General features: G+C 34.4%; 11 protein-coding genes across 11 annotated transcripts; 8 read left to right on the top strand and 3 right to left on the bottom strand.

Moving 5' to 3' along the window:
• Positions 1–70: 70 nt before the first annotated feature.
• On the top strand, positions 71–620 carry HYPBUDRAFT_151255 (uncharacterized protein). The gene has a single exon (XM_020220405.1). The coding sequence runs from the start codon at positions 290–292 to the stop codon at positions 542–544; it is 255 nt and encodes an 84-aa protein (XP_020078587.1). The 5' UTR covers positions 71–289; the 3' UTR covers positions 545–620.
• Positions 621–920: 300 nt separating this feature from the next.
• HYPBUDRAFT_151254 (uncharacterized protein) lies at positions 921–1,250 on the bottom strand (the record flags this gene model as incomplete). Its single annotated transcript, XM_020220404.1, has 1 exon — positions 921–1,250. Exon 1 carries the CDS (start codon positions 1,131–1,133, stop codon positions 924–926), a length of 210 nt encoding a protein of 69 aa, XP_020078586.1. The 5' UTR covers positions 1,134–1,250.
• HOL1 (Hol1p) lies at positions 1,176–2,888 on the top strand (the record flags this gene model as incomplete). Its single annotated transcript, XM_020219938.1, has 1 exon — positions 1,176–2,888. The coding sequence occupies one exon, from the start codon at positions 1,176–1,178 to the stop codon at positions 2,886–2,888; it is 1,713 nt and encodes a 570-aa protein (XP_020078585.1).
• Positions 2,889–3,593: 705 nt separating this feature from the next.
• RPP1A (ribosomal protein P1) lies at positions 3,594–4,148 on the top strand. Its single transcript, XM_020222846.1, has one exon. It carries the CDS (start codon positions 3,709–3,711, stop codon positions 4,033–4,035), a length of 327 nt encoding a protein of 108 aa, XP_020078584.1. The 5' UTR covers positions 3,594–3,708; the 3' UTR covers positions 4,036–4,148.
• A 274-nt stretch (positions 4,149–4,422) lies between these two features.
• RPL13 (60S ribosomal protein eL13) lies at positions 4,423–5,031 on the bottom strand (the record flags this gene model as incomplete). The annotated part of the gene is made up of 1 exon (XM_020218221.1): positions 4,423–5,031. One exon carries the CDS (start codon positions 5,029–5,031, stop codon positions 4,423–4,425), a length of 609 nt encoding a protein of 202 aa, XP_020078583.1.
• A 506-nt stretch (positions 5,032–5,537) lies between these two features.
• Positions 5,538–6,297, top strand: RPS16A (40S ribosomal protein uS9; the record flags this gene model as incomplete). The annotated part of the gene is made up of 2 exons (XM_020220403.1): positions 5,538–5,561; positions 5,863–6,297. The coding sequence occupies 2 exons, from the start codon at positions 5,541–5,543 to the stop codon at positions 6,268–6,270; spliced, it is 429 nt and encodes a 142-aa protein (XP_020078582.1). The 3' UTR covers positions 6,271–6,297.
• Positions 6,298–6,533: 236 nt separating this feature from the next.
• On the top strand, positions 6,534–9,641 carry RIC1 (Ric1p; the record flags this gene model as incomplete). Its single annotated transcript, XM_020219937.1, has 1 exon — positions 6,534–9,641. One exon carries the CDS (start codon positions 6,534–6,536, stop codon positions 9,639–9,641), a length of 3,108 nt encoding a protein of 1,035 aa, XP_020078581.1.
• Positions 9,642–9,801: 160 nt separating this feature from the next.
• HYPBUDRAFT_116569 (uncharacterized protein) lies at positions 9,802–10,198 on the top strand (the record flags this gene model as incomplete). The annotated part of the gene is made up of 1 exon (XM_020219166.1): positions 9,802–10,198. A coding segment is annotated over one exon (368 nt), but the record flags the coding sequence as incomplete, so codon positions are not given.
• A 323-nt stretch (positions 10,199–10,521) lies between these two features.
• Positions 10,522–12,248, bottom strand: TUB2 (beta-1 tubulin; the record flags this gene model as incomplete). The annotated part of the gene is made up of 3 exons (XM_020223834.1): positions 12,185–12,248; positions 10,731–12,033; positions 10,522–10,598 (listed from the first exon to the last, which is right to left on the bottom strand). Exons 1-3 carry the CDS (start codon positions 12,194–12,196, stop codon positions 10,522–10,524), a joined length of 1,392 nt encoding a protein of 463 aa, XP_020078579.1. The 5' UTR covers positions 12,197–12,248.
• Positions 12,249–12,750: 502 nt separating this feature from the next.
• HYPBUDRAFT_131467 (t-SNARE syntaxin) lies at positions 12,751–13,830 on the top strand. Its single transcript, XM_020219453.1, has one exon. The coding sequence runs from the start codon at positions 12,775–12,777 to the stop codon at positions 13,756–13,758; it is 984 nt and encodes a 327-aa protein (XP_020078578.1). The 5' UTR covers positions 12,751–12,774; the 3' UTR covers positions 13,759–13,830.
• A 302-nt stretch (positions 13,831–14,132) lies between these two features.
• Positions 14,133–15,045, top strand: SNF7 (ESCRT-III subunit protein). The gene has a single exon (XM_020220402.1). The coding sequence runs from the start codon at positions 14,156–14,158 to the stop codon at positions 14,834–14,836; it is 681 nt and encodes a 226-aa protein (XP_020078577.1). The 5' UTR covers positions 14,133–14,155; the 3' UTR covers positions 14,837–15,045.
• Positions 15,046–15,137: the final 92 nt, after the last annotated feature.

The raw sequence follows: 15,137 nt of genomic DNA, 5'->3' as shown, positions 1-15,137 counted from the left end.
TTTATTTGTGTCCGGCTTGAACTTCTACATGTTCATATATATATATATATATATATATATATGTGTGTGTGTGTATATATGACAATACGTACTGTAGCAGACATGTGTTTATAATTGGGGTGGGATCCAGCACTCTATTATTCGCAAAAGAATGGGAGTTACCAAGTAGTTCGATACAAGATTGAAACAGGAATAACATCTCTGAAATTGGTAACTAGGAATTGAGCCTTTGAACAATCAAAGCACCCTAGTGGGGAGGGCAATTCTTAGTACACTTTCTTTTTCTTCGATGAGTCCATTTAAAGAAGGTACAGTATTGATGATTATAAACATTGATAAGAAATTCTATTATTCTGAATGTCACCAGGCATTCTTGTTGGTCAAGGATCCATCGCTTGGTGCGAGACCAAGTAGGGTTGGCTATTCCCCACACTGGTGTGCCCTCAGACAAGCCAGGGTGAGTTTTGTATCACTCATGATTGAGGTCACCGCTATTGTTAGTGTGGTTAGGATGAGGATTAGGGAGTGCTTAGGGAATGCTTAGGGGAATTCCGAATACGGCACGCACGCGCTCGCAACAGCCCCGTACCTCCCTCCCCTCCTTTATAAATATCTCCAGAGGATACAAGTAAACAAATTTCATCTGTGGACTGGTCGGAGACGTAGTAGACGGAGACGGGAATATGGAATGAGCGACGACTGTAATGAATGAAACGACAGAAATACCGTGACAACGCAAGCCCAAGCACGGTGACCGTCATGAACAATTCACAACCTCTTTTTGAGCTGCAAACGAGATGCATTGGAGCAAGACTGCCATATTATTGCGCAGGTGTCTCCTTGGTTATTTTTTGTTTGATTTTGCAGCATCGGTGCCTTACTCCCGATCCATATAGGTGAAAAAAAATATAAATACCGACTTTTCAGCTGCTGTTTGTCGCAAGAGGTGTTCTGGCTCGCCTTTGCAGCTTTGCGGCTCTATACTGCAGGTTGGCCGGGACGGAATTTGGGTTGCAGGTTTGGTTGACACTTTTGCAGCTTTGCCCCATTTGGAAGTTCGACACTTGATAACGTTGTTGCTTATCTTGATCTTGCTTTAATAACTGGAAATGAGTATATATACGCTCGAACATAGATGTAATTAGAAAGTGTAGGATGTATGGTATGTAGACGTGATGAAGTTGGAAAAAACTCTATCGAATGATTCATTCATTCCAGGTACTATCAATATCTATTCAACCGAAGCAAAGGATTCGTATTCGGATAACGAAAATGATCCAAATTCAAATCAGATTACTGCTTCTGGGTTGAAAACTCACGACAATATTATTCTTGTTCCTCAGCCAACGGATTCTCCAAACGATCCACTAAATTGGTCTTTTGGTAAAAAAATTTGGAATTTAATCATCTTGTTGGTGATTACTGGATTCACTGCTGGGGTTTCAAACGATGCTGGTTCCACGGAGGATTCTCTTAATGAATTATATGGTATCAGTTATGCTTCAATGAATACTGGTGCTGGAGTGCTTTTCATTGCCATTGGGACAGGTACCTTTTTAATGGCTCCATTCGCAAATCTATACGGTCATAAAATAAGTTATATAATCTGTATTTTTGTTGGCTTGATGGGATCACTTTATTTTGCTTTACAGAAGAATACCGCCGATGCAATCATCAATCAATTTTTTGTCGGTTGGAGTGAAGCTTGTGCTGAAGCTCATGTTCAACAAAGTATAAGTGCTCTATTTTTCCAACATCAATTAGGTTCTACTTTAACCCTTTATATGTTGGCCACCTCGGTGGGGACTTATTTAGGTCCCTTGATTGCTGGGTTTATTGTAGAATCCATGGGGTTCAGATGGGTGGGTTGGCTTGGGGTCTTCATCGCTACTGGGCTCCTCATTACAATCATCTTTGGTTTACATGAAACTAGATTCGATAGACATAAATTCTCGGGGGTTATCAATTCAGTAAGAAGCCATGATCATCTTGATGATGCTGATGAAAAAAAATTCATTAAAAAATTACTTGGTAATAAAAATGAAAAAATTGATCAGGTTATTAACGTGCAACACTCTTCTTTAAATTCAGATACTGGTTATAATGAACTGAAAAAATCTTATTTACAACAAATTAAACCAATCACCAAAAATCCAAACCTTAAAGGAACTGGTTTCAAGCAATACTTAACCCAATTAAAATTAATGACTAAAGTTTTCCTTTTCATCCCAGTAATTTATGGTGGGTTACTTTGGGGTATGCAAGACTCCCTTCTTACCTTTTATTTAACGGTGGAAGATGATCAATATTATAATGCTCCTTTCAATTATAGCACTAATAGAGTGGCAATGATGAACATGCCTTGCGTCATTGGTGCTATCATTGGTTGTATGTATGCTGGGCCTTTAAGTGATTGGTTTACAGTTTGGATGGCAAAAAGAAATAATGGGGTTATGGAAGCAGAGTTTAGACTATACTTTTTATTCGTTCCAGGTATTTTGGCTCCGCTTGGCTTCATTCTTTTCGCAGTTTCAACCGATAAATTATGGAATTGGAGAGTTACTTATTTTGCTCTTGGTTTGATTGGTTATGGTTTTGCTTGCCTGGGGGATGTAGGACTTGCCTATCTAATGGATGCTTACCCTGAAATGATTATTGAAATGATGTGTGGGGTTTCAATCATTAATAATTACATGAGTTGTGTTTTTACCTTCACTTGTAGTTTATGGTTAGATAAAATGTCTAATACAAATATTTTTATCATTTTAGGTATACTTGAGTTTCTTCTTATGATGTGTGCTTTACCTTTGATTATTCATGGTAAGAGAATCAGGAAATATACCAAGACTTGGTACGTTGATTATATAAATGTTCGAGATGGGTTTTAAACAACCTGGTGTATAGTTAATTTAATTTTTACTCACTTTTTCGGCTGCAAAAAAATTGCCCACTCCTAGTTTCGTCGCTTGCCTGGGTATACCCATAAACATCAAATAATCATCTATTTTGCTAAAGTTATACTCCATCAAATGTAGGAATTGTATTAGATGATTATTTATGTTGGTGTTGATTTCTAGATATTTTTGTTCTGGATTCTACAAATTCTGAGCAAACATGTGAACAGCATCACCCTTACCAACGGATTCTGATTAGAACACTCACAACTATACTCTATCAAACCATCATCTTACAAAAACCCTCAACTAAAGTCTTAATCGAAACGTTGTTCAGAGTCTACCTGAAGGAGTCTCGTACGAAGTGTTGATCTGAGTGTTTATGAAAGTGCTTGAGTAATAATCAAAGTCTCGACAGTCTTAGTCACTCCCTTGGTAGTGGTGCTCGTTTCGTGAACACTCATAAGCTGCAATGCCCTTCAGCAGGTCCTCGGCCATCTTACACTGTTCCATCACTATATACGGAGACGAAAATGGTATTTGCAACCATTTTGAGTATCCACGTGACTAGGGCACCAGACCTAGCGTTTAGTGCGACGCACCCGTACCCCATGATTTTTGAAAAAAAAAAAAAAAAAAGAGAAATACCCATTGCAAACTCAGACTCAGTCAAGGAAGAAAAAAAAACTTTTGAAAATTCAAGAGTTGATTACTTCAGTTTTACTCTACACTAAGTCAAAACTAAGAAATAGTCTGCAATTTAGTAAAAAGCTTAAATTGATTATCTCTAGTTCCTACCCAAGTATATTGAAAGATGTCTATTGAAACCTCCTTATCCTACGCTGCCTTAATCTTGGCTGATTCTGATATTGAAATCAGTGCTGAAAAATTAGCTCAATTAACTTCTAAAGCTAATGTTGAAGTTGAATCTATCTGGACTGATATCTATGCTAAAGCTTTAGAAGGTAAAGATTTGAAAGAATTATTCTTCAACATCACTGCTGCTCCAGCTGCTGGTGCTGGTGCTGCCGCTGGTGGTGCTGCTGCCGCTGAAGGTGAAGCTGCTGCTGCTGAAGAAAAGAAAGAAGAAGAAGCTAAAGAAGAATCCGATGATGATATGGGTTTCGGTTTATTTGATTAGATTTAATATTCTAATATATATTTAATAACTAATTAGGAGAATTTTAATGAGATCATTTTCTTTTATTTGTATACTTTAGTTTATATAATCAATTAAATAAAAAGCAAAACATTATTATAATTGTAAAGGTTACTACATTATTTTGATTGTAAAGGTTACTACCTTATTGTAATTGTAAAAAATTACTACATTGTTGTAAGGTAATAGTTACTACATTAATTAATACATGTACAAATTGATTAGACCTAGATAGATACAATATATAACAGATGAGAAACACTTTTCAATTCAAATTTTACAATGAATGACTAAATAATTAAAAATGTATTATAAATTTTTGATTTTATGTTTATTAAAAGTGGAGTTGATATAATGAAACTAACTAGATTATTTCTTCTTCTTGTCAGCTTCAGCTTCAGCCTTTTCTTTAGCACGTTTTTCTCTGATACCTTTGTATTTTTTATCAGATTTAGCTAATCTTAAAGTTCTGAAAGCAGTTTGTTCTGGAACTTCAACGGCTCTTGGAGCAGATTCTGGTTGAGCTTGAACAACTGGGAAAACAGCTGGAGTAGAAACTTGTTCGAAAGCAGCAGCTTCAGAAGCCTTGGTCTTTCTGTCAAAGACAACTAATTTAGATTTGTATTCTTGTAATCTAGCAACATTAGCATCAAAAGTTTCTTGAGCTTTGTTTTGTCTTCTGTGATCAACAGCAATACCAATGGTTCTAGCGTATTTAGCAGAGTATCCAACAGCTTTTAATTCAGCTAAAGTGAAACCTCTACCAGCTCTAACTTTTCTGTTATATTTGATAGTTGGAGCTCTAACAACTGGTCTTAAAGCATCTAATGGTCTTGGGGCAATAGAAGCAGCTTTAGATGCTCTATGTTGTCTTCTTGAAGCTTTTTTACCAGCTTGGTCTAAGTGGACCTTAACACGTTCTTGCCAGTGTTTTCTGAAGTGATTCTTCAATAATGGTAAGTTCTTAGAGATAGCCATTGTTACTAAATTAAAGGATGAACTTTAAGAAGATGTAATAAAAGGTTCAAATAAAAGAGAATTATATCCAAGGTTAAGTTTTTTTTTTTTCCCTTCCCACTCAGGCATCAACCCTCATTCACTCACTTTTTTCACCATACAAATGGGAAAAAGAAAAATTTTTCAGTTTGAAAAGCGCGGGTACTGTACATAAAAACCGTAGTCACACGGCACGTGACGCGGGCCCTTCGCAGTGCTGCACATCGGGGCACGCGCGCGTACATCACCGCACTAACAAACAAAAGACCGGGGCGTGCGCGGCTCGCGGGAAACTCAGTGCTGGCAACGGCATCGCGGGCGGCGGTGTGTGCAGTGCGGGTTTGGCCTGTGTTCACGTGACTGGCAGGACACTTTCCTGAGTAGTTTTCTCACTCTTTTTTTTTCTCCTTCACAAGTGTAGTATTGAAAAAAAAAAATTTTTGAAAAAAGTTAGCTACTTTTAATCTTTTTACTATAGTCAACCAAACAACATGTCCACTCCATCTGTCCAAGTATGTTATAATTACTGATTCGTGAATACTGATTCGTGAGTACCGAGTCGTGAATACTGAATCGTGCTTTGGTGTCTGCTTGAAATAAGTCGTTTGAAGATGGGTACTGTTTATGCCGAAGATTTGTTTGAATAGTTTGAATGTGTTTTGAATATGAAGTATATTGAGTAGATGAACATTGAAGAAGATGGAATAGGGGGATTAGAATGATTAGCTGGGGGAAGCAGGGCGATAAGAAGCAAGACTATTGAATGCCGATTCGGATCACTTTTATAGATCAAATACTAACCATTTAATATAGACTTTTGGTAAAAAGAAGACTGCCACTGCCGTTGCCCACGTCAAGGCCGGTAAAGGTTTAATTAAAGTTAACGGTTCTCCAATCACCTTGGTTGAACCAGAAATTTTACGTTTCAAAGTTTACGAACCATTAACTTTAGTTGGTTTAGATAAATTCCAAAACATTGACATTAGAGTTAAAGTTACCGGTGGTGGTCACGTTTCCCAAGTTTACGCCATTAGACAAGCCATCGCTAAAGGTTTAATTGCTTACCACCAAAAATTCGTTGACGAAGCTTCTAAAAACGAATTAAAGAAAGTTTTTGCTGCTTACGACAAGACCTTATTAGTTGCTGATTCAAGAAGAATGGAACCAAAGAAATTCGGTGGTCGTGGTGCCAGAGCCAGATTCCAAAAATCTTACCGTTAAGAAAGTTATTTTTCTTTTCATTTCAATCGTATATTAATTCATCCTTTTATAGGTTTTCTTTAAAGGTTTAATTATATATTTCCCATATCAACCTCTTTTTATCTAATGTATAAATAAATCACGTTTATCAAGTGTTTGTAATTGTATTTTGGTGTTTTCGTTTGTATTTTGGGGGAGCGCTTATATTTTTGGGGAGCGCTAACTTTTTTTCGGTCGGCGGTTTAAAGACAACTGGTTATTGATAGATATTGATCTTTGTCATTATGGTTTGGGTAGAGTCAGCCCCGGTGAGTGAAGCTCCAACACCGTTGAACGATGAAGAACCGGTCATCAAACTAATTCATGCTCCGCATACTCCCTTGGTGATTGCCTTGACAAAGACTTCTGTTTTGATCTACCATCAATCTACTTTATTACCTTTAACTTGTCATAACCGACTGGAAACTTCTTTAAACAATCAGGGGTATAACCTTGATATCAAGGTGAAACATGTCTCGGTGGATACCGCTCAATTGGTGAAAGTCCTGACCATTAATCTTTTCATTCAAACCGATCTGAATTACTTGATCATTTATCAAGTCTTTATCAATTACAATAAATCCTTATTTGAAGTTTATAATAAATCAAATGGTGAATTGTTACAAAATTCCTTACCCTTGTCTGATACCAGCTCGCTGTTTAGCTTGACCAATCTAATCAAGTCTGCTACGAAAACAATTATGCTGGGGAATGAAAATCACGTCAATTTGGAAAATATCGAACATTTTAATAATGGGCCAATAGAAGATAAACCCGGTGATAACCTCCCTTATGTAAAACTTTCAATCTTTAAAGTTTTGAAAATTAGCATCGGTATAGATAAATTTTGGGTAAGATCAAATTCTCATAACTTAATCATACTAAATAACTTTGAATTTCAAATTATAAACTTGAATACCTTTCATAATCAGGTCTGGAACTTGAAAGAATTGGAATGGTTTGGCCAAGACTGGCAAATTAAATCGTTTAACTACAACGTGTTTCATAATTATTTTATTTTAATTAATCAATGGAATGAAGTTTGGTTTGGGAATATTGAATCAAACCTTGATTCAAAACCTCTGATCTTAGGTGAACACTTATTTACTTTGACGAATGACTTCGATTATTGTAATGTCATTTTCAACCCTCAGTTACCTTTAATTCTAATTCAATTCAATTCATCTTGTCAATTATTTAAATTAGAAACCTTAAACAAAATTCGTCATTTCAAATTTCAAAAAATTATTCATGATTCGAAAAATTGCTGGCATTTAGATATTAAATGGTCTCCCTGTGGAGAATATCTTATTTTCATTAATACCTTAAATGGGTTTTGGAACATTTACTCAAAATTCGGTAACTCATCCTTCGATTCTTTCAACATCTTGAATGAATTGACTGATCATGAAAATGATGCCCTTGATTTCCTAAAAGCTTCAAAAATATTAATATCTCCTAATTCTTTACAATTGTATATACTTAATAGGGATCAAACTTCTTTATACCTTATCAATTTACTTAAGTCTAATGGATTTGGAAATCAAAATGTCTTACTATATAATAAAGACTATATAAGTCAACCAAGTCTAGATGATAATATGAACCGATTCCCAATCTCCTCTAGTCTTAAAAAAATATTAACAAACATTGAGTTTTTGAATGGATCCAAAAATGATGATCAATTGAAAAATTTAAATGGTAACTTCAAAATATCTTATAATAAATTTAATCAAATAGGTATGAGTTTTGGAAATCATGTTTCGATTTCAACTCCTACAAATGATGGGTTTAAATTGAATCATGTTCTATGGTTTAATTTCCATGATTATTATATGGAAACTTTAAATATCATCGATCATTTCTGGTATGATGATTATTTGATATTAATCAACAGATTTGTCAAAGACGAAGAAATACTAATCGATGAATTAATTGTCCTTGATACTACCTTATCAAAATATGGTCACGGAGGTTCAAAAAATTTTATTTTTGATAGTGATTTAATTATTTGGAGACATAACTTTAATAATCAGATCTTAAGTCATGAACTAAGTGAAACGACAAATCATCAAGTTAAAAACTTGACAATCATTGGGAATGATATGAAGATTATCATCGTTGAGTTATCAAAGGATAAAATCAATCCAAAGACAAATAAACAGTATCGAATTTTCATTGGTGTCAATAAGCGTATTCATTTGTCAAGTATTCAACATAAAATAGAATTAAATCTAATTCAACAAGTATCTATGATTGAAGGTAAACACTTCTTACTACTATTACGAAATGGTGATTTTTATTTATTAAGAAATCAAACTCAAGTCGAAGATACTTCCGAAAGCAAGACTAATAATAAGAATCCAATAGATTTATTAAGACCAAACAATAATATGTATGATTTGATCAAAATACAAGAGTCAGTTGAATACTTTCAAATTAAGAGTTTAGAAAATTTCGCAACTGTTATCTCATTATTCAATGGAGATTCATTATTAATTTATAATTTATTCGATATGATCGAATCAGCATTTGATAATTCTAACTATAATGATGATGGATTAGACGATTCAGATCAAATTGGAATTAATGCACAGAAGAACGTGATTGATCCAATTGATATTAAAACATTCAATAATAATTATCCATTGTCTATGAATAATCTGACCCATGATAAAATATCAGAATCTATTGAATTGCTTGGACTTGAAGTTTCTCCCATTTTGAAAAGCAACGTCTTTTATCTCAAACATAATATAAATCATCAATTAATTCTTAATAATTTTATCGAATATGATTTATATAATGCCCAATTATCTAATGAAAAAATAATTACAAAGTATGAGAAATTCCAAAATTTTAAATACTGTTTGGAATTGATTTTATTCAATCAATTGACTAGTACTGATGAGAAACTCGACCAAATGAGTGACAATTCAACCATCGATGAAGACTTGAAGAAAATTATGAACTTAATTGAAGATGTTAAATCGGATTCAATCTATATAAACTGCTTGAGAAAAGTTGAAGTAGGATATTGGCACCAATTCTTCGAGACATTGAACTTATCTCCAGTCGAGTACATGAACAGGTTGATTGAGTCTCAAGATGTTGAGTTATGTTACAATTTCTTAATTGTCTACTTAAACTTTAAAAAAGAATTCGATGACGACTTTGAACTTGATTCTAATAACGATCTAGACAACGACGATGAGAAAATCATTCTAACTATCATTCAAATGTTGGACGACTCAGCCAAATGGGACTCCTGCTTCGAGCTCTGTCGTTTTATCAAACTATTAGACCCTAGCAATAAGCTTTTAAAATCAATTAAGAACACCTTAAATAAATAACGTTTTTTTTTTTTTGCAATAATTAAAATATATTCGCACCACGCACGACCTTTTTGTAGCCAACCAAATTGAACCTTTTCAAAATTACGTTTGGCACTAGCGAAAAAAAAACATCTTGATAAAACCACCGTTAGTAGTTTAATCAATTTACACCCAGGAAAGATGACCTTAGCTACAGAATTTGCCGAAACTACTCGTCGTTCAGCCACTAGTGCTGACATGAGAAAAAGAGTCTTACACTTATACCGTAAATATATCAGAAGTTCAAGAGAATTTTGTGATCTTTATGAATTAGATATGCCAGTTTCAAATGTTAAGACTAAGATTAGACAAGAATTTGAAAGACAAAGATTTGTTAAAGATTTAGAAGTCAGCAATGTTTTATATATGAAGGGACAAATGGAATATCAAGAACTAATGAATTTCTGGAAACAACAATGTCATGTTTTAAGATATTTTGAAGATCAAGACCAATACGGAGCTGTTGATAAAAATGATTTTGTTAAGAACTTCTTAAGAGGTAATTAAATTACTTTTAAAATAATTGCATTTACTTGAGTGAGGTATAACCTCAACCCTAGATTATTTATTCCTTTTCTTCTTTTCTTCTTTCATGATAAATTAAAAAAAAAAAAAAATTGTTCTATAGTTTCATCAAATATATTCTTTAATTCGCATTTATATCAAGTTATCATGTAAGCTACCTTTGAAATAAGTGAAAAGTATTATATCTATGTAAAGGGTATAACCAGGGATTGTTGCAAAAACTCAGGGTTAAAATTAGATATACATATATATATTGTTATATACATATATATATATATTGTTATTATTAGGTATTTTTTTGGTAAAAAAAAAAAAAAATAGAGTAAGATGGTATTCAAGTTATAAAAGAAGGAATAGTAGATACATATATATCAACATCAAGAATTAAAAAAAGGATTGCAAGAGCCATAGCTAAAGAGAGATAATTAAAGAGAGAGAGAGAAAAAAAAATCAAAAACAAAATAAGCAAACGGAAGAAAGAAAACAAATCATCCCATTAAGATAATTATTCCATGTTATCAGGTAATGGAGCTTCATCAACACCGTAATCCAATTCTTCTTCATCTTCAACAGCAGCTTCTTGATATTGTTGATATTCACTAACTAAATCATTCATATTTGATTCAGCTTCGGTGAATTCCATTTCATCCATACCTTCAGAAGTATACCAATGCAAGAAAGCTTTTCTTCTAAACATTGCGCTAAATTGATCACCGACTCTTTTGAATAATTCTTGAATAGAAGTAGAATTACCGATAAAAGTAGCAGACATATCTAAATCTTTTGGAGGAACAGAACAAACGGCGGTTTGAACATTATTTGGAATCCATTCAACGAAATAATCAGCGTTTCTAGTTTGAACTTTATGCATTTCATCATCAACTTCTTTAACTGAAACCTTACCTCTAAAGAAAGCAGCAACAGTTAAATAACGACCATTTCTTGGATCAGAAGCAGCCATCATATTTTTAGAATCAAACATCTGTTGAGTTAATTCGGGAACGGTTAAAGATCTAAAAGAAGTAGAACCAAGAGCAGTTAAAGGAGCATAACCAACCATGAAGAAATGTAATCTTGGGAAAGGAACTAAATTAACTGCCAATTTTCTTAAATCAGAATTTAATTGACCAGGATAACGTAAAGAAGTAGTAACCCCAGACATAACACTTGAAACCAAACTATTCAATTGAGCATAATTTGGAGTTGGTAATTTCAAAGTTTTTTGACAGATATTATATAAAGCTTCATTATCAATACAGAAAGTTTCATCGGAATTTTCAACTAATTGATGAACAGATAAAGTAGCATTATAAGGTTCAATAACAGTATCACTAACTTTTGGAGAAGGAACAACTGAAAAAGTAGCCATCATTCTATCTGGGAATTCTTCTCTAATTTTAGAAATAAGTAAAGTCCCCATACCAGAACCAGTACCCCCACCTAAAGAATGGGTAATTTGGAAACCTTGTAAAGAATCACAACCTTCAGCTTCTCTTCTAACTACATCCAAAACAGAATCAACCAATTCAGCCCCCTCAGTATAATGACCTTTTGCCCAAACATTACCGGCAGAGGATTGTCCAAAAATAAAATTGTCTGGTCTAAATAAATTACCAATATGGGACGATTTAACACTATCAATGGTACCTGGTTCCAAATCAACCAAAACGGCTCTTGGAACGTACTTACCAGAAGATGCTTCATTATAATAAACATTCAATTTGGATTTTTGAAGTTCGTCAGTACCGTGATAATTCCCATCATTATCTAATCCATGTTCACCGTTAATGGTTTCCCAAAAAGCTGCACCAATTTGATTACCACATTGACCGGTAGACAAATGAATCTATATCTCGTTAGTATATACTAATAGCTTTACCGCCCGGATCAAATCAGATCAACCCCCATTCATCATCTCCCACTCCCTGATCCCAATCGGCGCGTATCAATTCAATTCCAGCCGGCGCCCCTTCCAACTGGCCTCTTCCAATACATACAATTTCTCTCATTCTAATTACTAGTTACTATAAGTTCTAAAAGCGGAGTGTATGCTGAACCAAGAAGAAAGAAAAGGTTTATCCTAAAAATTTTCTCTTTCTCATTAGACGCTGACAAGTTGTTGTTGTTGTTTTTTTTTTTTGGTTTTTTTGTGTGTGTGAGGATTTGTTTACCTTTTCATTTTTCTATCAGTTTTTTTCGTTTTGTTAGTGCGATTTAGACGAGGGCTCTGTGCAGGGCGACGGGTCCTTCCTCAGTGCTGGAGCATTCGCTGGCCGCTGGCCAGTGCCCGGTGTGGGTGGCCTGTGTGGTTAGCATGGTCTATCTGAGACCACTGACCTGGCGGTCCGTTGTCTGTCCACTGGCAGCTGACTGGCCGTAGTTATGTCAATTGGTAGGGCATGGAACTAATTCGCGTAACACTTTTCTCTTTTTGTTTTGCGATAACACGTTGGTGCACGGGTGCAGTCGCGCTATTGGTGTACGGGTGTGCGGTACGGAGGTTCAATTTTGAATTGACCATCAAAATTCTTTGCTGTTATCAACTACTTGAAAGCACCATCTGGTCGAACATCCCCAGTCTTGCATCATGTCAACGCTTCAGAACAGAACGTTTGAGTTCCAGCAATGTGTGACGTCCTTCGACAAGATAAACAAGAAGCCGGCCCACCAGGCTCACCCGCGGAAACAGAAATCTAAATTCGGCCAGCAGGCCAGTGTGATTGCCAGAGATATTGCCCATACTACAGAGTTATTGACTAAGTTGGCGTTGTTAGCCAAAAGGAAACCGTTGTTTGATGATAAGCCGGTTGAAATCGGGGAATTGACCTACGTTATCAAACAAGATATATTTAAAATTGAACAAAATATTCAATTATTACAGAAATTTATAAAGGGAGAGAACTCGATTCAAATCGATAGTCAGATTAACCAGTACTCTAAAAATGTGTTGACTTTGTTGAATTCTAAAATGAAAAATATCAGTGGAGAATTTAAAAACGTTTTAGAGTTAAGACAACAAAATGAATTATTGAATAAATCAAGAACGGAAAACTTTCTTTCTTCCACCACAAACCATCGTCAAAGTAATTCAACTTCTCCGTTATTAGATAATAAGCAAAATACTAACTTGAACTTAGGTGAAAATCCTTACTTGTTATCTGCTTTAAATTCCCAATCTCCCCAACCTTATAATCCCGATTTAGACCCTGACACTTCAGTGCCTAATTCAAATGGGGAATTTTTATCAATCCCCGATCAAACTAGACAATTACTATTAATGGAAGAACAATCAAACTCTTATTTACAACAACGTAATAGTGCAGTGGAAACTATAGAATCAACCATTAACGAAGTGGGTAACTTATTCCAGCAATTGGCCACCATGGTTAGTGAACAAGGTGAAACAATTCAAAGAATCGACCAAAACGTCGATGACATTTCTCTTAATATAAATGGGGCTCAAAGAGAATTATTAAAATACTATACCCATATTTCAAATAATCGTTGGCTTTTCCTCAAAATTTTCGGGGTTTTAATCGCTTTCTTCCTATTATGGGTCCTCGTAAGCTAACCCTTTCCTTATCTCTCTGTATACTACTGTCATTATATATATATATATAACTGCTATTCCTAATAGTATAAGGGGCAATTATCGTAGTCGTGTGCGCACCGATATGTTTGGCCAGTTCTCTCTTTATTTCTCTCTCTTTTTTTAGGTGGTGATAAATGATTAATCTAGGAGTGACCCAATTCAACTATTATTCCACTTGATAAGTGATCTAATATATCCTACTAGGCACTTCTAACTACCCGGATTGCTATACTGCCGTCTTTAATTGTATGTTGCATTGGTGAATTGTTCATTAAACGATTCAATTTTTCTAGTATTCCCAATACTAACTTATCTAAAGATTCATTACTTATCTTTTGGATTTTTATTTTAATCAACTATCAACCAATAACTCATCATGTGGAATTATTTATTTGGAGGTAATAAACAACAGAAGAAAGAATTGCCCAAGAAGGCAATCATCGAATTACGTGAACATATTCAAATGTTGAATAAGAAACGCTCTCATTTAGAACAACAAATTAGTGACCAAGACGCTTTAGCAAGAAAACATATAACAACCAATAAAAATTTAGCTAAAAATGCATTGAAAAGAAAGAAGGGCTATGAAAATAATTTAATCAAAATCGAAAATCAAATTGATACATTAGAAAATGAATTAACCGCAATTGAAGGTGCCAATTTGAATTTAGAAACTATGAAAGCTATGAAACAAGGTGCTCAAGCAATGAAACAAATTCATGGAGAATACGATGTTGATAAAGTCGAAACCACCATGGATGATATCAGAGAACAAGTTGAATTGGCTGATGAAATCTCGGATGCTATATCAAGACCAGTTGGTACCGAATACGTAGATGAAGACGAATTAGATGAAGAATTGGCTGCTTTACAACAGGAAGAAAAAGAATCCCATCAACAACAAGCTGCTCCTGCTCAAAAACAATCCCAAGAAAATGCTCAACAACTACCAGACTTCCCATCGGTTAGTAAAAATAAACCTCAAGCTAAACCTCAAACTGAAGATGATGAAGATGAAGAAGCATTGAAAGCATTACAAGCTGAAATGGGATTATAGCTTGCCAATGTATCTTATTGGGTATGGTGTTTTGTTTTAATTTTCTTTTGATACTTTTCTTTTCTATTCTATTCTATTTTATTTTATTTTATTTTATTTCATTCTATTTAATGTTGTCATTTTAGTTTGCTTTCCTTTTCTTCCTTTCCTCTATTCACGACAGCCTTATAATGTTACTTACGCAATTGGTTCTTTTATATATACCTACACATCCTCATAGATTACTTCTTAGTCACTGTTGTAGTTAAACTTGGTTTCAGCCAATTACCATAAATTAGTGCTTTTTTCTATCTTGTGCCTC

This window comes from Hyphopichia burtonii (assembly GCF_001661395.1).
Source record: "Hyphopichia burtonii NRRL Y-1933 unplaced genomic scaffold HYPBUscaffold_1, whole genome shotgun sequence".
In the NCBI taxonomy this organism is placed as follows: Eukaryota; Fungi; Ascomycota; class Pichiomycetes; order Serinales; family Debaryomycetaceae; genus Hyphopichia; species Hyphopichia burtonii.
This window is presented reverse-complemented; position numbering and strand designations above follow the sequence as displayed.